General features: G+C 44.4%; 1 protein-coding gene across 9 annotated transcripts in view; it reads right to left on the bottom strand.

Annotated features, from left to right (window-relative positions):
• Positions 1–22,552, bottom strand: part of LOC115140096 (ankyrin-1-like) — an 81,423-nt gene that overhangs the window by 40,265 nt on the left and 18,606 nt on the right. For 4 of the 9 annotated variants that reach the window (XM_029678180.2, XM_065026666.1, XM_065026665.1 and 1 more), the window contains exons 3-29: positions 21,574–21,672; positions 21,278–21,376; positions 18,047–18,145; positions 17,641–17,826; positions 17,380–17,478; positions 17,161–17,259; positions 16,916–17,014; positions 16,612–16,809; positions 16,414–16,512; positions 16,185–16,283; positions 15,959–16,057; positions 15,622–15,819; positions 15,388–15,486; positions 15,153–15,251; positions 14,867–15,064; positions 14,162–14,260; positions 13,376–13,474; positions 13,121–13,219; positions 12,940–13,032; positions 12,739–12,811; positions 12,446–12,466; positions 2,688–2,784; positions 2,393–2,471; positions 2,135–2,250; positions 1,716–1,940; positions 1,334–1,488; positions 983–1,194 (exon numbers count right to left, since the gene is read on the bottom strand). In XM_029678180.2, coding sequence (XP_029534040.1) covers positions 983–1,194; positions 1,334–1,488; positions 1,716–1,940; positions 2,135–2,250; positions 2,393–2,471; positions 2,688–2,784; positions 12,446–12,466; positions 12,739–12,811; positions 12,940–13,032; positions 13,121–13,219; positions 13,376–13,474; positions 14,162–14,260; positions 14,867–15,064; positions 15,153–15,251; positions 15,388–15,486; positions 15,622–15,819; positions 15,959–16,057; positions 16,185–16,283; positions 16,414–16,512; positions 16,612–16,809; positions 16,916–17,014; positions 17,161–17,259; positions 17,380–17,478; positions 17,641–17,826; positions 18,047–18,145; positions 21,278–21,376; positions 21,574–21,672 — 3,237 coding nt within the window. Of the gene's footprint in view, positions 1–982; positions 1,195–1,333; positions 1,489–1,715; positions 1,941–2,134; positions 2,251–2,392; positions 2,472–2,687; positions 2,785–12,445; positions 12,467–12,738; positions 12,812–12,939; positions 13,033–13,120; positions 13,220–13,375; positions 13,475–14,161; positions 14,261–14,866; positions 15,065–15,152; positions 15,252–15,387; positions 15,487–15,621; positions 15,820–15,958; positions 16,058–16,184; positions 16,284–16,413; positions 16,513–16,611; positions 16,810–16,915; positions 17,015–17,160; positions 17,260–17,379; positions 17,479–17,640; positions 17,827–18,046; positions 18,146–21,187; positions 21,377–21,573; positions 21,673–22,552 lie in introns of all 9 variants that reach the window. The other 5 variants (XM_029678186.2, XM_065026661.1, XM_065026660.1 and 2 more) reach the window with 3 other exon arrangements.

Below are 22,552 nucleotides of genomic sequence, written 5' to 3'. Positions count from 1 at the left end.
CACAGCGGATGCTTCAAAGCAGCAGGGGAGATGGAAGTCCATGCTGTGCCATGTTCACCGTAACATACACATATTTCCCTCAAAATAGGAGACTACTTCAGTATGTAGGCCAATAAAACCACTCACTCAGATCATAACAGACATGCTGCTAAAGAACATTCACTGTAACAAGGTCCCTCTGCATTATGTAACCATGACTATAGTTATAGAACATTAGTGAATGATGCATTAAGCTTTAGGATACTGGCATAATCATTTGCAAACATTGGTGACTAATATTCCCACTGTTAAGTGACTACTGTACTACGTGTATGTAGTAAATCTCATTGTTTGTAGAACAAAGAAAAAGGCCATTTCCTTGGCAAGGAAAACATTTATATAAATGTGCTAATCAAACCAAATACATATAGCATACATATAGCTAGGGTTGGGTAGGTTACTTTCTAAATGTAGTCTGTTACAGTTACTAGTTACCTGTCCAAAATGGTAATCAGTAATGTAACTTCTGGATTACCTAAACTCAGTAACTTAATTACTTTCTGACACTTTTGGATTACTTTCCCTTTAAGAGGCATTTGAAGAAGACAAAGGATCCATCAAACGCATTTGGTGTGTCATCATAGTGGTCTTTGACTTGTGGTCAGGCTTGCTCAGCTGGAACAAACTTAAACTTGCGCCTTTTTTAATGCTGAATTAATGTCATTGAGAAAACAGAAAGGTGACAAAATATATTTTCGCAAACATCCCTTCTATATTTAAAAGTAATCCAAGAAGTAATCATCATGTTTTAAATGATCTGTAATCTGATTCTAATATTTTTGCAGGTAAAGTAAGTGATTAGTTACAGTAAAAAAACAAACAGATTACATGTAACTGTAATGTAGTTACTCCACAACCCTGCAAATAGCATGCTTGGTCATACAGGCAGGCACTAACGATAATGTCTTCCTCCTGCTTCTTCCTCCTCATCCTCCCATCTCACCTGCAGGCCCAGACGGACTCGCTTGGTGACCGCTGTCTCAGGGAACGTAGCCTGGACCATCGGCACCAGCTTACTGGTCAGTTGACCCCCCTCTGGGCCAATCAGGTCACTCTCCTGCTGGACACGCGACACCACAGCAAAGTAGAGGGGGAAGTCAGTGGAGATGATTCGTCGGATACGCTTCTTCCCAAGCTCCTCCTGGCTCTCCAGATCTAAAGGAATAAACAGGCAGAACGTAGCGGTCAATAAGAGTGGGGAATACTGATACAATACCGATAAGAAAGCACTAATAATCACCAAACAGGCCATTATCAGGTATGACTGAGTTAGTAGAACTTCTCATTCTACTACCTTCATCCATCCCATTGAGGATAGTCTCCAGCACATTGTCCCCGTAGCGATTGCGGTGTTCCTTCCAAACAGAGCCATTCTCACTCCTCAGAACCACCAGCTCCCGGTCCCCTCGACCCAGGGCTGCAAAGTGTGGGATCTCCACGATCACAGGCCTGACAGACACACACAGACATAGAGACACACATCAATGAGGCTTCAAACGTCATTCTCACAATGTAATTAGTCGTATGTTTGACACCCCTGAATTAGGGGATACCCTCACAGAAGGTGGAACACAATTCTTATCCTGATCTCAAAATTTGACCTATTGTCTTTTGCTGAAAACTCATGCACCTGTCCTCCCTTCAATACTCTACATTGTGTTTATTCAAGTCCTCACCCTAGGAACTGCATGCTGGCTGGGCCCAGAGAGATGATACGGCTGGCCAGGCCCTCTCCCTCCACCAGGGGGGGAGGGGTGGGGAGCTTCTGGGGCTTGACCAGACGGCAGGTTATACGTGTGGGGGCGGCACAGGTCCGTGGAGGGATGATGACACGCAGACCGTTGTGTCTGCTGCCTCGCATCGAGCCACCCCGAGCATCCACCATGAAACTCACTAGGAACCTGACAAGAGACATGCCTCACATTATTACACGGTATAATAACGTTTATATTTTCACTCTTACAGATTGATTTATGGACAACATAAGACATTTGTCAGTGTAGGACTGCAGGCAGGGTAGGATGGACACACACATGGCTGTGTCTACTGACCCTGTGTGTATGGGTTAGACTTAGGGTTAGGGTTGTGTACTGACCCTGTGTGTATGGGGCTGGCCACAGGACTGACGTTGTCAGAAGTCTCTGTAGCTGGACTGCTGGGGATCAGGGAGTCGTCATCATACTCCCTATGTAATGGCATTGGAGTGTGTACCTAAAATATAGACCGAAAAACCTTGTCTTATCGTAGCATTTTTACTTTTCTACTCATCCTCCACAGGGTTACAGCGATACAAATATTTTCATTAATAATATGGAAACCTCATGGGATTGAACCTAACCAGTTTGTTCTGTACCTGCTCCATCTCATGCTCCTTTAGGTGGACCATCTCTGGGGATACACAAGGGATCCTGGGAATGGCAGGCGAGTAGTTGCTGTTGGAGAGAAGAAAACAAAGAGTGTGTAGGGGATATATCCCCCCTCCACTTCCTACATCCCAGTATAACTTTAACCCATCCATTCCCCATTCTTTACAATACCTCCACCTTTCTTTTACTACCAACCCCTTTCACTCACACTCTAACCCCAACCTTCTACCCCCCACCCCCCCACCCTTGGCCCCCTACACAGTGCCCAGCCCTCTCTCGTACTCCATAGATTTCTTGGGTGACAGGAAATCGTCATCATGGTCCTTCAAGTCATCCATCTTCATGTACCTGGCTCCTTCTGTCCCCAACAGCTCCTCCCCTTTAGACAACAACAAGAAGGGCAGAGAGAGAGGACAGACCGGGTCAGAGGGTGTAATAGATAAAGACATACAAGATAACTGAAACATGTGAGTCAGAGAGCATAGAATGAGTTCAGTAAATATAACACATGGTTTATATAGTAGGTAGGTTGGTGAGTTAAAGGGATTAGCTACTACACTCCACACACTGTGCATGTGTTAATGCTGTACATGTGTCAATGGAAAGAGATTTCATGAAGCCACGGTCACAGTGAGACCCAAAGGCAGATGGAGAGAGAGAACATGGAGAAAGACAGAAATAAGATGGCCCCTACACTTTGTTCAATATTCATCTCAAATGTGATGTGTTCAAATACTTTTCATCCATAAACTGTTTCCAGTAGTTGAATATTTGGAGCACAGCACATTGGATATGTATGGTAAAATATCCCAGATTTCCTTAACATCTGGAGAGTTACAATATGGCCCAGCATGAACTGAGTCTAAAACAAGACAACATCACTAGAGCCATGTCCATTGGGATTTTGCTGTCCCTTTAGACATAGTCCACGTCAACATGGACCCAACCTGGCACGATTAAACTGATTTAAACAGGGTTGAGAGGTTTCTTCTCTCCCTCTGGGAGTCCAGGCTGTGACAAAACACACAAAGTACATAGAGTACTACTACATGGACACACAAGTGCACTGGCACCATAGAGATAGACAGAGGACTCATCATGGATTTTTAAAACAAAAAACAACGTTTTTTTAAAGTGAGAAGCAGAGATTGGTCTGATTACGAAGTAGAAAGGAAATTCAGGTGAGCACCAAAATGCCTACTCCACCCATGCTCCACCAAGGTTTTCTAGCACACAGCTTTGACCTACTATAGTAGCTATGCCAAACAATGTGTATGCAGGTTGCTTAGGATTCAAACCTTCTCAAACTGCCTAATTCATACTCTTAGAAGAGGTGCTCCCACAATAATGGGATTTGTACCGCATACAAGTTCAAGTATTGTATTTTTCACACACCACACTAATCCTTTTCTACTACCTTTTCAAACTTTTTATTATTATATGAAAGCAAGCTTTGCTTTTATACTTACAAGACCATCATTGATGGAGCGAGCTGTTTTGTATTGTATTAACGTGGTGCCTGCCTGTAGTTCCACCTCCTTAAACCACTCCTGATTTCTATAACCGTTAATTTACCTCTGTAATATTGACATAGGCTAAGAAACAATAATACACATTCACAATCGGCCTATATCTAAAAATACATACAGCCTAATTATATACAGTGGGGAGAACAAGTATTTGATACACTGCTGATTTTGCAGGTTTTCCTACTTACAAAGCATGTAGAGGTCTGTCATTTTTTATCATAGGTACACTTCAACTGTGAGAGACGGAATCTAAAACAAAAATCCAGAAAATCACATTGTATGATTTTTAAGTAATTACTTTGCATTTTATTGCATAACATAAGTATTTGATCACCTACGAACCAGTAAGAATTCCGGCTCTCACAGACCTGTTAGTTTTTCTTTAAGAAGCCCTCCTCTTCTCCACTCATTACCTGTATTAACTGCACTTGTTTGAACTCGTTACCTGTATAAAAGGCACCTGTCCACACACTCAATCAAACAGACTCCAACCTCTCCACAATGGCCAAGACTAGAGAGCTGTGTAAGGAAAACAGGAATAAAATTGTAGACATGCACAAGGCTGGGATGGCCTACAGGACAATAGGCAAGCAGCTTGGTGAGAAGGCAACAACTGTTGGCGCAATTATTAGAAAATGGAAGAAGTTCAAGATGACGGTCAATCACCCTCGGTCTGGGGCTCCATGCAAGATCTCACCTCGTGGGGCATCAATGATCATGAGGAAGGTGAGGGATCAGCCCAGAACTACACGGCAGGACCTGGTCAATGACCTGAAGAGAGCTGGGACCACAGTCTCAAAGAAAACCATTAGTAACACACTACGCCGCCATGGATTAAAATCCTGCAGCGCACGCAAGGTCCCCCTGCTCAAGCCAGTGCATGTCCAGGCCCGTCTGAAGTTTGCCTATGACCATCTGGTTGATCCAGAGGAGGAATGGGAGAAGGTCATGTGGTCTGATGAGACATAAATAGAGCTTTTTGGTCTAAACTCCACTCGCTGTGTTTGGAGGAAGAAGGATGAGTACAACCCCAAGAACACCATCCCAACCGTGAAGCATGGAGGTGGAAACATCATTCTTTGGGGATGCTTTTCTGCAAAGGGGACAGAATGACTGCACTGTATTGAGGGGAGGATGGATGGGACCATGTATCGCTAGATCTTGGCCAACAACCTCCTTCCCTCAGTAAGAGCATTGAAGATGGGTTGTGGCTGGGTCTTACAGCATGACAACGACCCGAAACACACAGCCAGGGCAACTAAGGAGTGGCTCTGTAAGAAGCTTCTCAAGGTCCTGGAGTGGCCTAGCCAGTCTCCAGACCTGAACCTAATAGAAAATCTTTGGAGGGAGCTGAATGTCCGTATTGCCCAGCGACAGCCCCGAAACCTGAAGGATCTGGAGAAGGTCTGTATGGAGGAGTGGGCCAAAATCCCTGCTGCAGTGTGTGCAAACCTGGTCAAGAACTACAAGAAACGTATGATCTCTGTAATTGCAAACAAAGGTTTCTGTACCAAATATTAAGTTCTGCTTTTCTGATGTATCAAATACTTATGTCATGCAATAAAATGCAAATGAATTACTTAATCATACAATGTGATTTTCTGGATTTTTGTTTTTGTCTCACAGTTGAAGTGTACCTATGATAAAAATGACAGACCTCTACATGCTTTGTAAGTAGGAAACACTGCTGATTTAGCAGGTTATCAAATACTTCTCCCCACTGTATATATTATTTAATAGCAGGACACTGTAAAGTCCTCCTGAAGAGTATGAATGAAGCTGTTTTTGAGAGTTGAATCCTAAGTAACCTGCACACACATTGTTTGAAGAACAATGGACAAACATAGCTACTGTCAAAGTTGTGTGCTAGGCATTGTGGTGCTCATGTGAATTCTAATTCTTTTTCAGCTTCAGACCAATCCCTACTTCTCACTTAATGTAGTTTTTAATTTCTATGGTTTCTATATCGGAAGGTGATTATACAAAATTAAATTAGGTGTCTTTCGAAAATGTCGCGTGTACTTCAAATTATGTAAAAGATAAAAGTACGTGTTTCTCTCGCATAATTTATTGTCAAGGGCCCAGTTTCCCAAAAGCATCATAAAGCTAACTTCATCAAAACCATTGCATTTTTATTACCTCATCTTACCATAGCTTGGTCTATCGAGTAGTCTACCTAGCTAGTTTTGCTATGCCCATTGCAAGATAGCTAGCTGTGTGACAGTTTCCCAAAGTTTGGCTTTGAACCTATTTCGCTATGTTTTGTGGAAAAATGTAACTAGGATAGAACATCAACATTGAGTTGTGGTACAATCTTATTGGGGTAAAATTGGCTTACTCACTTGCTAGTTCGGTAGTAAACAATGCATATCATTGGTTGTAGCTAGCAATGCAAACTAACATGAGCATGGCAGTTTGTCAAATGTTGGTTTTTTAAACTTAACATAGCTAGCGTTAGCTATGTTTTGAGTAATAACATATTATATATTGTGGTGCATGAACTGACCATAAGCGTTAGCTAATGTTAGTCTTACCTTAGCCAGTTAACATTAGCTAGGTAACTTTATCTATTTTTATTTTATTTATTTTATTTCACCTTTATTTAACCAGGTAGGCAATTTTGTAGATGACATCGCCGAAGTCGAGGATCGGTAGGATAGCCAGTTTTACTAGGGTAAGTTTGGCGGCGTGAGTGAAGGAGGCTTTGTTGCGGAATAGAAAGCCGACTCTTGATTTGATTTTCGATTGGAGATGTTTGATATGAGTCTGGAAGGAGAGTTTACAGTCTAGCCAGACACCTAGGTACTTATAGATGTCCACATATTCAAGGTTGGAACCATCCAGGGTGGTGATGCTGGTCAGGCGTGCGGGTGCAGGCAGCGAACGGTTGAAAAGCATGCATTTGGTTTTACTAGCGTTTAAGAGCAGTTGGAGGCCACGGAAGGAGTGTTGTATGGCATTGAAGCTCGTTTGGAGGTTAGATAGCACAGTGTCCAAGGACGGGCCGGAAGTATATAGAATGGTGTCGTCTGCGTAGAGGTGGATCAGGGAATCGCCCGCAGCAAGAGCAACATCATTGATATATACAGAGAAAAGAGTCGGCCCGAGAATTGAACCCTGTGGCACCCCCACAGAGACTTCCAGAGGACCGGACAGCATGCCCTCCGATTTGACACACTGAACTCTGTCTGCAAAGTAATTGGTGAACCAGGCAAGGCAGTCATTAGAAAAACCGAGGCTACTGAGTCTGCCGATAAGAATATGGTGATTGACCGAGTCGAAAGCCTTGGCAAGGTCGATGAAGACGGCTGCACAGTACTGTCTTTTATCGATGGCGGTTATGATATCGTTTAGTACCTTGAGCGTGGCTGAGGTGCACCCGTGACCGGCTCGGAAACCAGATTGCACAGCGGAGAAGGTACGGTGGGATTCGAGATGGTCAGTGACCTGTTTGTTGACTTGGCTTTCGAAGACCTTAGATAGGCAGGGCAGGATGGATATAGGTCTGTAACAGTTTGGGTCCAGGGTGTCTCCCCCTTTGAAGAGGGGATGACTGCGGCAGCTTTCAATCCTTGGGGATCTCAGACGATATGAAAGAGAGGTTGAACAGGCTGGTAATAGGGGTTGCGACAATGGCGGCGGATAGTTTCAGAAATAGAGGGTCCAGATTGTCAAGTCCAGCTGATTTGTACGGGTCCAGGTTTTGCAGCTCTTTCAGAACATCTGCTATCTGGATTTGGGTAAAGGAGAACCTGGAGAGGCTTGGGCGAGTAGCTGCGGGGGGGGCGGAGCTGTTGGCCGAGGTTGGAGTAGCCAGGCGGAAGGCATGGCCAGCCGTTGAGAAATGCTTGTTGAAGTTTTCGATAACCATGGTTTTATCGGTGGTGACCGTGTTACCTAGCCTCAGTGCAGTGGGCAGCTGGGAGGAGGTGCTCTTGTTCTCCATGGACTTCACAGTGTCCCAGAACTTTTTGGAGTTGGAGCTACAGGATGCAAACTTCTGCCTGAAGAAGCTGGCCTTAGCTTTCCTGACTGACTGCGTGTATTGGTTCCTGACTTCCCTGAACAGTTGCATATCGCGGGGACTATTCGATGCGATTGCAGTCCGCCACAGGATGTTTTTGTGCTGGTCGAGGGCAGTCAGCTCTGGAGTGAACCAAGGGCTATATCTGTTCTTAGTTCTGCCTTTTTTGAACGGAGCATGCTTATCTAAAATGGTGAGGAAGTTACTTTTAAAGAATGACCAGGCATCCTCAACTGACGGGATGAGGTCAATGTCCTTCCAGGATACCCGGGCCAGGTCGATTAGAAAGGCCTGCTCACAGAAGTGTTTTAGGGAGCGTTTGACAGTGATGAGGGGTGGTCGTTTGACTGCGGCTCTGTAGCGGATACAGGCAATGAGGCAGTGATCGCTGAGATCCTGGTTGAAGACAGCGGAGGTGTATTTGGAGGGCCAGTTGGTCAGGATGACGTCTATGAGGGTGCCCTTGTTTACAGATTTAGGGTTGTACCTGGTGGGTTCCTTGATCATTTGTGTGAGATTGAGGGCATCTAGCTTAGATTGTAGGACTGCCGGGGTGTTAAGCATATCCCAGTTTAGGTCACCTAACAGAACAAACTCTGAAGCTAGATGGGGGCAATCAATTCACAAATGGTGTCCAGGGCACAGCTGGGTGCTGAGGGGGGTCGGTAGCAGGCGGCAACAGTGAGAGACTTATTTCTGGAGAGAGTAATTTTCAAGATTAGTAGTTCGAACTGTTTGGGTATGGACCTGGAAAGTATGACATTACTTTGCAGGCTATCTCTGCAGTAGACTGCAACTCCTCCCCCTTTGGCAGTTCTATCTTGACGGAAGATGTTATAGTTGGGTATGGAAATCTCAGAATTTTGGTGGCCTTCCTGAGCCAGGATTCAGACACGGCAAGGACATCAGGGTTAGCAGAGTGTGCTAAAGCAGTGAGTAAAACAAACTTAGGGAGGAGGCTTCTGATGTTGACATGCATGAAACCAAGGCTTTTTCGATCATAGAAGTCAACAAATGAGGGTGCCTGGGGACATGCAGGGCCTGGGTTTACCTCCACATCACCCGCGGAACAGAGGAGGAGTAGTATGAGGGTGCGGCTAAAGGCTATCAAAACTGGTCGCCTAGAGCGTTGGGGACAGAGAATGAAAGGAGCAGATTTCTGGGCATGGTAGAATATATTCAGGGCATAATGCGCAGACAGGGGTATGGTGGGGTGCGGGTACAGCGGAGGTAAGCCCAGGCACTGGGTGATGATGAGAGAGGTTGTATCTCTGGACATGCTGGTTGTAATGGGTGAGGTCACCGCATGTGTGGGAGGTGGGACAAAGGAGGTATCAGGGGTATGAAGAGTGGAACTAGGGGCTCCATTGTAAACTAAAACAATGATAACTAACCTGAACAACAGTATACAAGGCATATTGACATTTGAGAGAGACATACAGTAATCACAGGTGTTGAATTGGGAGAGCTAGCTAAAACAGTAGCTAAAACAGTAGGTGAGACAACAACAGCTAATCAGCTAGCACAACAACAGCAGGTAAAATGGCGTTGGCTAGGCAGGGAGGGTCGGATTAACTACACACAGAGCCTGAGTGCGGCTGGGGCCGACAGATAAAACATAAACAAGCAGAATGGAGTACCGTGATTAATGGACAGTCTAGCATGCATCAGCTATGTAGCCAAGTGATCAGTGTCCAGGGGGGCAGCGGTGGATGGGGCAGGGAAGCTGGACTGGCGAGTGTTATCCAGGTTAAAAAAACTGTCTGGCTGTGCAAAAGGTAAAAGCCGCTAGCAGTGGCTAACAATGACTAAATAGCTTGTAGCTAGTTAGCTGGTTAGCTTCTGGAGGTTCTTGAGTGTGTTCTAAACATTAATAATGGGGATTCCGTATCGCATTGGGTGAGGCATGTTACCGGAAGGTATAAACAAATTAAAAATCGAAAAGAGATAGAAAGTAAATATGGGTCCAGTGAGTGTTTGGGACGCGGCGATTCAGATGGTTAGCAGGCCTGTGCTAACAAGCTAACAGTTAGTAGGCCAGGGCTAAACAAGGTAGCAGTTAGCGGACCGGGGCTAAACAAGCTAGCAGTTAGCAGGCCGAATTAGCAAGCAAGGAGATAGCAAGGGCTAGAAAGTTAGCCTTTGGGGGACGTCGCGATGGGGTGAGTCTGTTTATATAAACCAAGTATGTTCACTAGCTTATTTGTTCATATTTGTTGGTGCTCTGATTACACGTGTCTAGGTCAGCAGTTTACACATGACTTTAGCCTTATATGAAAAACCTTACTTGGCAAAATATAGCTAGCTTTCCTTGCTTGTTGTTTAGCTACCTAGTCAACATTAGCTCTCATCTGACTGGTATAACGTTATGTTAGCTAGCTAGCTACCCAGGGTAGCCTAGTGGTTAGAGCGTTGGACTAGTAACCGGAAGGTTGTGAGTTCAAACCCCCGAGCTGACAAGGTACAAATCTGTCGTTCTGCCCCTGAACAGGCAGGTAACCCACTGTTCCCAGGCCGTCATTGAAAATAAGAATGTGTTCTTAACTGACTTGCCTGGTTAAATAAAGGTTACATTTTTTTTTTAACTACATTATTTGGCTAGCTGTTCGTTAGCAAGCTTCCAGCAGACTGGCGTTAGCTAACTACACAGGCTAGCTGTTGGACTTGGACAAGCAACAAAACGTTCGCTAGAGAGCTAGCTAGCTACCGAGTAAATCTAAATATCTGTTTGCACTTATTGATTAACCTCAGCTTGAATATCACCATAAAGCTAGCTATGTACAGTAGCCTAGGTTTGTTCGCATACACCTTATGATTGGCAGCCTGGTGCAAGCAGATGTGTTGTTGCCGAGCAACCGAACTGGTGTTAGATCGCTGAGCTTTGGCTGAAAAAGATGTTAGCATTGTCAGAAATGCTACAAAAGGTAGCATATCGTTGGTTCATAATGGACAGAAATGAGAAATGTTAAAAATCTGGTATGTGGTTCTCTGTAACGACTGGACGGCTCATGGCGAGAAGCGGGGTGTTTTGAATTTAACGTTGTGCTTCAATCAATCCCTACTATAGTCGAGCCGACCAGAATGACTATACTATTCCATTAGCACACACATACAATTTTGCACAGTAATGCAGACACACAATCTCAGCACAGGAGTATGTACTTCACAAGAGACTGGCATGATATATTCACGAAAGCATCCATGCATCTCATTTCCATCTATGAATTCATTATGCTATTATGTTTTCTTGTTTGTGTTGTTCTACCCCTCTTAGTTTCTAGGTTCTGGTTACGTACCCCCTCAAATCCTGAGATTAATGGACAGAAGTCACCAGCACCAAATAAATTCAATTGCTCCGTTAATGCATGTGTTTGTGTCTGTGTATTAGCACAAAAGGTGTTAGGGTTGGCTTCGGTGAGTGTTTGAGTGGGTGCATGGATGTGGCCCAGAGCCAAGTCAATGTTCTACTTCATCAGGGTACAAAATGTGTCAACTTATCTCTTGAGTGCTGTGTGTCAGATGTTTTCAAAAACAGAAGTGTAAAGTACATTTGTCTAAATATAAAAATATTACTTGTCTATTATATATTTGAACATTGTAGTGAGTAGGTTATATGTGTCTTTAAGGCAGCAACTAGACTACTTTCTCATTTTAGACCAACATTGTCAATTTTTCAGTTTAATTATCATGGAGCTAAAAATACTAGGGTGTGATGTCCTCTGACATCACTGTCAAGGGTGTTGTAATGTTTACGCTGTGAACTTTACTGGTTGATCAGACACCCGTGGGTCTAATGAAGACTTGTGTGCAAAATGTATTTTTTTCACAGTCACTGTGTTTTCATTTCCTTACACAGTATATGTACACCAATGGAAACACACATAGCACGTACACACACATCTTTACAGACTACAGACACAAACTATACAAATAACAGCCGATGTAATGACGGAACATTAATAAAAACATCAAACCAACAAGACAACAACATCCAGAAAACACCATCAACATCTTGGAATGTTGATACAGTACAGTAGCTTTGGCACATTTTTTTTTACCAGAGAATTCCATTTTCACCTTGATAAAAAAATTGTAGTGAGTGGTTTGATAAACTGAATGGGTGAGTGTCCAGTCTCCACTACTGGGCTTTTCTCTTAGAGTACTGTAGGCTGTTGAGGACAGCCATCCCTAGCCCCCCAGCTGCGGTGACATGGAGAGAGAGATACTGTAGAGTACTGATCTGATCTGGGGAGTTAGTGACTGAGAGTCAGGTCTATGTTACTGGAGGGATAAAGGTTATAGACATGAAATGCATGCACCACATTGAACATCAGGAGAGAGACAGTCCCAAAAGGACCAGGTGTAGAAGAAGAGAGGTGGAGAGAACCAGAACCAGAGAGAAAGACGGCAAGAGCTTGAAATGGAGCCACACACTCTAAGACGACCTATGAGCACTGCACAGAGAAGAGAGAAGGAGACAGTCATACCCATTGTTAGCTGTGCTATTCCTAAAAAAAATCAAAAGGTGAAAGAGGGATGTTTTAGGAGGCCCTGCAATATTATAAATTAATTTGCAATAAGTCTGTTCAAATTGTTCATACATTTTTAAAACCAGAATGGACTGGCAACTAACTGTACTGCAAGATATGAGGATTTTTATTAATAAGAAATTAATGTACAAAATATCTTCTATCTTCCCAAAAAGAGGAGAAAGTGTGTTCTGTGAGGTATCTGTCTTCGTGTGTTCTACTGTCTGTAAATTATTGTAAGTGTTGTGTACCTTCATCCTCTGATACGTCCAATATCTCATCCACTGTTTCTGGGAAACTCATACGATGTTTCTCTGTGGTGGTCTGAGGGAGAGAATGGCAGAAGAGAGACAGGTTCAAGATGAGACAAAGAGTATGGAAGGATTGTCTGCATTGAGTCAGAAGGAGTGTAATATAAATATTTGAAGAGTTGGTACTTGTTTACTCCTTACAATGGAAACCGTCTCCTCTGTGACCAGTTTGAGAACGTCGATTACGGAGATGTACCCCAACCGCTTGGCGATGGACAGGGCTGACGTACCGTTCTAACAGACAGAGAGAGAGAGACAGTGAGGTGGAGGGATCGAGGGATGAGTGGAGGAGTGAAAGAGAGTGAAAAGCAGTGGTACTTACAGTGGTGACCTCGTTGGGCGGAGCTCCATGTTTGAGCAATAAGGTGACGATATCTGTGTGGCCCTGTTGGGCTGCCTGGTGCAGTGCAGTGTAACCAACCTGGGGGTAAGAGACACAAACATTAACATACTGACGAGACACAATGGAATGAATCACATCACATAGCCAGTTCATATTTACTGTGATTCACTGTTAAAATCGAAGGATCATTTTGTGTAAGTGTAGTTCCATTGATGTCCAGAGGGAGGTGCTCACCTTGGTCTTGCTGTTGACGTTGGACTGCTGCTGCAGGAGGAACTTCACCATCTTTACATTGCCATAGTGGCAGGCAACATGGAGAGGGGTGTATCCCATCTGAAAGAGAGATTAGGATCCCATCAGTATCCAATACAACCAGCACAGACTTACTACGAGACAGACAGTTAACTAGACACTGAGTCACATGATTACAAATTCAACACATACACACTACACAATATCTATAGTATGTCTCCTATATATATACTCTGCGGTTGACATACTAAGTTTCAGGGTAATGGAGGCCCTAGCTGGCCTGAGGGTACGTAGGCTGTGTAATGATGATGGTAATGTAACCCTGAGACAGGAGAACCAGTCAGTGGCTATTTATACTAAGGAGAGGAAAGGTCACGTCTCAGATACTCTATCTGCCATGGAGCCCCCATCGTTCACTATGTAGCACTGTTACTGTTAGGTCCCATACCACACTGACCTTGCATTAAGATTCACTGAGGTTAAGATTAGCTTCAGATAGCAATGAACTGTAACAGTGTGTATGTCATGATAAGGCAGGGGTGTGTACTTTATACCAACTTTCTACAACCTGACACAAAGGAGGAGTGTTCATGTTGGGTGGAATGCAATTCTCTACTGCAATATCCTATTATCTACTGAGATGCTTTAAAAAATAAAGGTGTTTACAGACTCCAGAGGTGGTACAGTGTGTCGCTGGATGCTACTGAGCAGAGAGAGACTTTTGTGTCCCTTGCCTTGTCCCAGAGGTCAACAGGAGTGTGGTCTTACCCGTGTGGCAGCATACACTGATGCCCCTTGCTTCACCAGGATGTCAGCGATGCCCACGTGACCTTCCTGTGCCACCAGGTGGAGAGGAGTCAGTCCACTCTGAGGGGAGAGGAGCAAGGGGCAAAAATCAGGCATATTGTTACAGCAGAACTAACCTAACGTCGCAGTCATAAAGAATCACCTGAGCGGGATGCCCCACATCTGGTCATAACAACAAAATAAAAAACTGTCAGATGAGGTTTTCTTCTGCACTGTTCAACCAATCCAGTAAATATGGAGGAGGAGTTAAGATAGAGTGTTGCCTTGTTCATATTCTGGAGGGAAATAACTTCAGAGAGCAAGCTAGCACATATCATAGATACATAGCTGCTAGACTGATATTAGCTAGCGTTATCTAGAAATAATGGAATCTCCGACAAAGTTGACACCAACAAAATTGGTATGAGGGTGTCTGTCGACTTTGTGGCAAGAATTAATCTCAAAGAAAGAAAGGCACTATCTATAGCTGTCCGCTATATATTTCACTGGGGACTGTAAACAGTGAGCGAAAGTTCAAAAGTGAATGTCGTGTCACAGGCTGTCTTTCTTTTCCCATGAAAACCAGATGTTTCCGGTTTCTCCCGACCGGCTGAGGGTGCAGCAGTACTAACAGCTTTCACCCAAATAATCTTAACTCCTTCCCTGCATCAGTCCCTGAGGCCTCACCTTGTTCCCCAGGTTGACGTTGGCCTGTTTGGAGATGAGCAGGGCCACCATGTCAGGCCGGCCCTCCTGAGCTGCCAGGTGGAGGGGCGTGACCCCCTGGAGGGATTCAGCATTGGCCGAGGCGCCGTACTGCAGCAGGCTGTTGGCAACCTCCACCTGGTTCTGCTTGGAAGCTATGTGGAGAGGGGTGTAGCCATTCTGAAACAAGAGGACCGGAGTTAATGGTTATGAGTGCATTGTAAGATGATATCTGCGTCTGTGAGTGTGTGTGTGTGTCGTCTCTCACCCTAGCTGCACTGTGTGGGGAGCCTCCCTTGCTGACCAGCAGATTAACCACGTCCAGGTTGTTGTGATGGACAGCCACATGGAGAGAAGTCAGTCCATTCTAAAGGTAAAGGAGACACACACATATAAACCACCATAACTTAACTCTAACATCTTTCCACCTGAAATACCTTGACCATTCCCTCCCAACACCCCTGTTCTTCCCCCCTCCCTATGTTCTCCAACCCTTACTGTACCTTGCCAGAAGCGTTAGGGTTGGCCCCTCTCTCCAGCAGCAGCTCTGCCACGTCCACTTTGCCATATTTAGAAGCCACATGGAGAGGAGTGAAGCCTTTCTGCAGAGACATCCCAGATAGAGAGACCACAGACCACAGTCCCACACAGAGAAAAGGTTAGGAGTGTGTAAGTATTAGACAGTTGATAGAGGGGTGTGTATGTAGAGTGTGTGGGCATTGGATCACAGACTGTACCTTGGTCATCTTGGTCTGCTGGGCCTCCATGTCCAGTAGGATGCGTGTAGTCTGAGTGTGTCCCTCACGGGCAGCGATGTGGAGGGGTGTGTGTCCGGCTGTGGTGGTGGAGTTGGGGTTGGCCTTGTGTTCCAGCAGCAGAGTGACCAGCTCCTTGTGGCCCATCCGACACGCACAGTGGAGTGGTGTCTGGTCATCCTGGACAGGGTGTGGCGGAAGAGAGGAGAGAGGGAGAGAAGAGGAGAGATAAATATACATGGGAGTCAAGTGGCAAGATAATTTAAATGTTGTTTAGATTGTGTGTGTGTGTGTGTGTGTGTGTGTGTGACGTCATTACCTTTGCCTTGGCGTCTACTGGTGCTGCATTGGTCAGTAAGAACTCTGCCACCTCATAGTGTCCAGCTCTACATGCCATGTGGAGAGGAGTCTCCACTTTCTGCTCACACATAACCAGGCAAACACATGTGTGTGAGCAGTGTAAATCACTAACACTAACAAATTGGCCAGAGTAGCTGGTTCGGTCAGTGATGAGGTGGGTGGATGGGTAACATTCGGGTACTCACTACATTGGAAGCACTAGGAGAAGCCCCCTTCTGTACCAGATGGGTGACTATTTTGCGGTGGCCCATGAACGAGGCCACGTGTAGAGGAGTCAGGCCAGACTTGGGAGAGAAAAAACAAGCAATGAAAGAATCACGTAGAAATAAAGATCCCTCTCTCCTTGGTAGAATCCCTCTATTTTCTTACCCTAGATTACATTCAATCTCTTTCTCTTGCCCCTGTCTCTCTCACCTCTGTCACAGCCTCTAGGGACGCTGAGTGTTTGAGCAGGTGGTCCATCACACGCATGTGGTTCTTCTTACAGGCAATGTGAAGCGGAGTGAAACCATTCTGAGAACACAATACAACAGCATGGTCACGAAGGCAACACACTTCAACAAAGATGTGTGGTAGGTATGTGTGGTAGGTATTTATGAGTGTAGTACTGACCAGTGCACGGGAGTTGGGTTTTGCTCCCTTGTCCAGCAGCACTTTGGCCATGCGGTGGTGCCCACAGTGGGCTGCCACGTGCAGGGGGGTCAGGTGGTCCAATGTGATGTCATCAATCTCAGCGTTGTATTGCAGGAGTTGTCTCACACAGTCCATGTGGTCCCCCTGTGCTGACATGTGGATGGGAGACAGGCCGTTCTATAGGAAAGAGAGAGCGATACAATCCATGACTTATTGTGTTGTGTACAGTATTTGAGAACAACAGTCCAGAAATCAGGCCTTGGTGGGTTAGTGTTATGTGTACCTTGGTCTTGGCCTGGATGGGAGCCCCTTGGTCCAGTAGGATCTCAATGATCCTCACGTGTCCGTTCCTGGCTGCACAGTGCAGTGGAGTCAACTCATCCTGGGGGGGGGGGGGGGGGGGGGGGGATAGAGAGAGAGGACAGTTAACACCTGGACTGGGACAATATAACATTGTATGTGTAACAGGGCAGGGCCTGACCAGATGAGGTAGAGAGAGAGACACGGGGAGGGGATGCAGTACAGTACCTTGGTCTTGGCATCAATCTGTGCCCCTCGGTCCAGCAGGAGTCGTACCATGATCACGTTCCCCCGCCTGGATGCGATGTGCAAAGGTGTGATGCCATTCTAGAGAGAAATACAGACACATTAAGTAGGGGATCGACAGTAAGACCATAAAGAGACCAGTGAGGGACTGGTAACAATACTATGTGTCAGTGATACTAGGGCAGAGGGGAACAGACATACCTTAGGGGTGAAATTGACATTGGCTCCTCTGTTGAGCAACAATTGGGCTACGTTCAGGTTCTCGTAGTGTGCGGCGATATGGAGCGGTGTGAAGCCTGTCTATAGTGACACACAGGAGACCATACCTTATTCTATACAGCTCTAAAACTGACGGCCTCTAATTCTACAAGTATCATCTTCACTCACTGTGGCACACACTAAACAAAAATTTGCCACTAAAGTGAAGACTAACACACAAACAAACACACAGTGAGTACCTACCTTGCTCAGGACGTCTGCATTAGGGTCGTTCTGTAGAAGCACGGCAGCTGTGCGTGTGTCATCATTCCGCGCTGCTATGTGCAGCGCGGGGAGACGGACTTTTCCCTTGGTGCCATAGTTGATGAGCAGGGCCACGACATTCTCATGTCCCTGCTGAAGAGCCACGGCGAGAGGGGTGAAGCCATCCTGACAGAGGAAAGAGGAGGAGACAGAGTTCAAGAAAGGTTAAGTGACCTAAAGAAACAGATGGCGAAGGGAAGGACAGTGAGAGTCAAAAGGATTGATAAGTGATGGAGGGAATAGTGCAGGAGGTGTAGTGGTATAGGTGTAAATGGAATCATTTCCTGCTTATTCCTTTCTGATTTCGGGAATCTTCCAACCCTATGCTCTGCTGATTGGCTGTTACCTCAGTGGGAAGGCTTTGATTGGCCCCGTTCTCCAAAAGGAACTTCACAACTTCTAGATGATTCTCTTGTGAGGCCATGTAGAGCGGTGTGAAGCCCTTCTGTTACAGACAGACACATACATGGACACACACACACAGGGAGGGGCACGACACAGCAACACACACACACACACACACACACACACACACACACACACACACACACACACACACACACACACACACACACACACACACACACACACACACACACACACACACACACACACACACACACACAGAGGAAGGAAGCACAGGCACACAGAAAGACAAGAAGGCAGACAGATATTAACATAGAGTTGCATTGAGTTAATACACTCTTAGAAAAAAGGGTTCCAAAAGGGTTCTTCGGCTGTCCCGTCAGGAGAATCTTTTTTGCTTCCACTTAGAACCCTTTTTGGTTCCAGGTCGAACTCTTTTGGTTTCTACCTGGAACCAAAAGGGTTCTTCAAAGGGTTCTCCTATGAGGACTGCCAAAGAACCCTTTTAGGCTCTAGATATACCCTTTTCTTGTAAGAGTGTACGATGGCCTAACGTCATGTTTCAGTTGGGGGTTGGGTCAAATGCAGGAGCTTATGCACACCCAAAAAATGTTAGTAGAGGTGCTGACTAACGGAATAGTAAACTGAAACTGTGTAAAAATAAAGAAAGTTTCACATTATATAAGTGCTCCCAACAACTTTCTTTATTCTTACTCAATCAGGGTTGGAGTCAATTCGGAATTTAATTGCAAATTTCTTCTTAATTAGGCATCCTACAGTAGCACCTATAGTTTTCTGTGTTCTCCTAGTTCCTTTTTCTTTGTTTTTTTATGGGGTCAATATCACACTTTAAGTATTGAATTCAAAATAAAATACAAATAAATTATGAAAAAATATATATTTTCAAGGAAAAGTTAAATAATGGAAGTTGAAATCATAAACAAAACTCTAATTTCAAAGCAAGATCAAATGATTTTAAAACTATTGCAAGAAGGATTTTCAGTTAAACTGTTCCAAGAACCAACCAACCCTCTCTCTCTCTCTCTCTCTCTCTCTCTCTCTCTCTCTCTCTCTCTCTCTCTCTAAATGCTTGGCTATGAAAAGCCAACTGACATTTACTCCTGAGGTGCTGACCTTTTGCACCCTCTACAACCACTGTGATTATTATTTGACCCTGCTGGTCGCCTGTAAACGTTTGAACATCTTGAAGAACGATCTGGCCTTAATGGCCATGTTCTGTTATAATCTCCACCCGGCACAACCAGAAGAGGACTGGCCACCTCTCAGAGCCTGGTTCCTCTCTAGGTTTCTTCCTAGGTTCCTGCCTTTCTACAGAGTTTTTCCCTAGCCACCGTGCTTTCACGTCTGCATTGCTTGCTGTTTGAGGTTTTAGGTTGGGTTTCTGTATAACCACTATTTGACATCTGCTGATGTAAAAAGGGCTTTATATAGACATTTGATTTGATTTGGTAGGCTAAACGGATTCAATAGGGTTGGTTGTTGGAAAAGTTGAACTGAAAAGTATTTTTACATTGGTTTTCAAATAGTTTGTTCTTCCTTTTAAATTAGACTTTTGCTCACGCTAAAAAAACATTTGCTTTAATTTAATTTGGTTGTTTTTATATCATTATTGATACTTTTTTGGGGGGGTTTTGATCTACATTTTCAACTTCATTTTTCATGTTTACAATTAATTTGATTTTGAATTCAATACTTAAGGCATGAAATTGACCCCATTGTTGTTCATTTTTGTCAATATCTCAACAACACATTGGTAAAAACGTCTAATTTGGCAGGATGTTAGAACCCATAATGCGTACCTATGGTGCCAATATTAGCACTCATTGGCCCCTAGGTGCAGTTCATTAAAAACCATGCACACATTCAAAACACATTCAAAACATTAGCCCAAACTATCAAATCCAACTCGTACAGATGATTGACAACATGTCCCTGAAGATATGTTCCAAGTTAAGTGATACATAAAAAAAAAACATGGAAACCACAGATCATCAAACTTTGACCAAAAAGTGCTAGCGTAATGCTAAATTGCTTAAAAAATCTTCTTCTCAAAACCACAACTCAGATTCACCCAATATTTGGTATGTAGAATCTCTGAACTAGTCCCTAGCTAAATTAACTAGTCCCTAGCGAGGGATATGGCCATTCTACGCCAGTGGAGGGCACTGCTGTTCACTGAAGGCTGTTACTATTGAACCATAGGAATTTGGTAAACATGAAGTTGGAAGGGACAGTAGTCTATGGCAGTAGCATGGTAGCATGTATTAGACATAACTCATTACATATTAGAGGTAGAATCTTGCAACTTGGAAAACATGCAATTGATAAACATGCTTATTAAAGGTATGGCCTTTGCCCATTTCATTGCCAGAGTGCCCAATGGGTGACCAAGATATACTAATTCTATTGCTCAGACCCTGTTAATGCTGCTCACAGTTATGTTTCCAATTCAATTATTGATTTGAATTGGCCACATACCACAGGCAGCAGAAATGTAATTTAATTTTAACTAAAGGAAGCACAATTGAATTAAATGAAATTCAATTAAATGCTAATTGCTAATATATTTTACAATTCACAGTACAAATATTTATTTTGACATCATGTATGGTAATACTATGTATAACATTGAATTATTTATTTTTAAATTCCTCTTAAAAGGAGTTTAAATCATTAAAGTGGTCTGGAAATATTCTGAGATCATTTTGTAGTTGGTCTGTAATAATTCCTAATTCTCTTGCATGTTATGAAATATTGGAAAAAATACATTTCCCATTAGATCAAACACTCCAGAATGGAAGGGAACCTAACATTTCATGACAAAAATCAAAATACTGTTGACATATCTGAGTTATAATCAAGCTTATGTTTGAAATGGTATCTATATTTGTTTTAGTAATAAGTGGCAGATGTGGCAACGGAATGCGACTTTCATGTTTCATGTCTCAGTTGAATTTCTTTGAATTAATCTCTGCTTTCTTTAATTCAAATTCACATTTCAATTCATGGTTTGAATTGAAATACATTCAGAAATTCAGACCCCAAACCCTGAGTTCCATGCAGTATAATGCAGCATAACTGTATTATAACTGTTTCTAACTGTATGGTTATCCGTTGTGGCTGGTGGCTCCTCTGCGGGGGGCTCTGCCAGGGGGGTCGGGGTCTCATCCGACACTGGCTGGGGTCTCACCTGGGACTGGGCATTGATGTTGGCCCCGTAATTTACCAGCTCTGCCACCACTTGCTCCTGCCCAGCCAGGGCAGCAATGTGCAGAGCTGTGTTGCCTTTCTGTGGAGGCACAGGACAAGAGAAGACATGAGACATACACTGTAGTAGTGTCTTTGTGAAAGCAGTAAGTAAGTAGGAATACGTTTTAATACGTAGAATAATTGAATCATTCAGTACATTGTACTTTGGTGGTGACATAGGCTTAAGGAGTTCATGGGTTTGGTAATGTGGCATAGTGCATGAGGTTGACTGAGTACCTTAGTCTGGGTTTCCACATCGATGCCTCCATGTAGTAACTCCAGCACCATTTTAACGTGGCCTTCTTTAGAGGCCAGATGCAACCCGTTCAGCCCGTTCTGAGGGAGGAGAGAGAGAAGAGGAGACCTCACACTGTAGGGTCCCTAACACACTGATCACACTGAACACACTGCATACTGACACACACCAAAGGATCAGATCCTCAGACCAGCACTGCTCTTCTTATATACAGCACCTGCTAGATGTATAAAATGCAAAAGCATGTTACTGAGCCAAACTGTACCTTATGGTCAGGACAAACAGCTTCAACACATACAGCATCTACCAGATATTAACTGTGCTTATTTAGCAATAATGGTGACCGGAAAGGTGATGAAGATGATGGTGAGGAGAAGGAAGAGGATGGGAGGGGGATGGCAGGCCGGTGGTCTCGGGGCTGGGAAGAATACGAGCCGTGTGGGATAGGTCTGACCTCACACAGCCTTCCTTCAGCCACACAGGACATGTGAGGTTGGACCTTTCCCACACCACTGATATTATTCCTCTGAGTGGAGAGACCACAGCACACCATCACTCTACTGCAGGCTGGGGGAGGGGAGAGGGGAGGGAAGGGAGGAGGGGGGAGCATAGATGAGAAAGAAAAACAGGTAAAAGGAAGAAGGGATGATGCAAAAGAAGAAGAGCGAGTAAGAGAGAAATAACTTAAGGGGTTAAGAGGATGTGAGGAGGGTTGAGGGGAAGGAAGGGAGGGAGGGGAGGCAGAGAGGCAATGCGACTGGGTGGCTGGTGAGCTAGCCCATGGCAGAGGCATCTACTCAGACTGGGTACGAGAGACACGACTGCCACAGCAAAGCCTCTACCTAACCTCCATCAGGCCGACACCGCACAAATAAATACAACAACAATACACAGTGACGCTCACCTATCACACACAACACAGAACTAATATCACTTCCACAACCACATTCAACACACTTG

This window comes from Oncorhynchus nerka, linkage group LG13 (assembly GCF_034236695.1).
Source record: "Oncorhynchus nerka isolate Pitt River linkage group LG13, Oner_Uvic_2.0, whole genome shotgun sequence".
In the NCBI taxonomy this organism is placed as follows: domain Eukaryota; kingdom Metazoa; phylum Chordata; class Actinopteri; order Salmoniformes; family Salmonidae; genus Oncorhynchus; species Oncorhynchus nerka.
The sequence above is the reverse complement of the archived record's forward strand: the minus strand, read 5'-3'. Positions and strand labels throughout refer to the sequence as shown.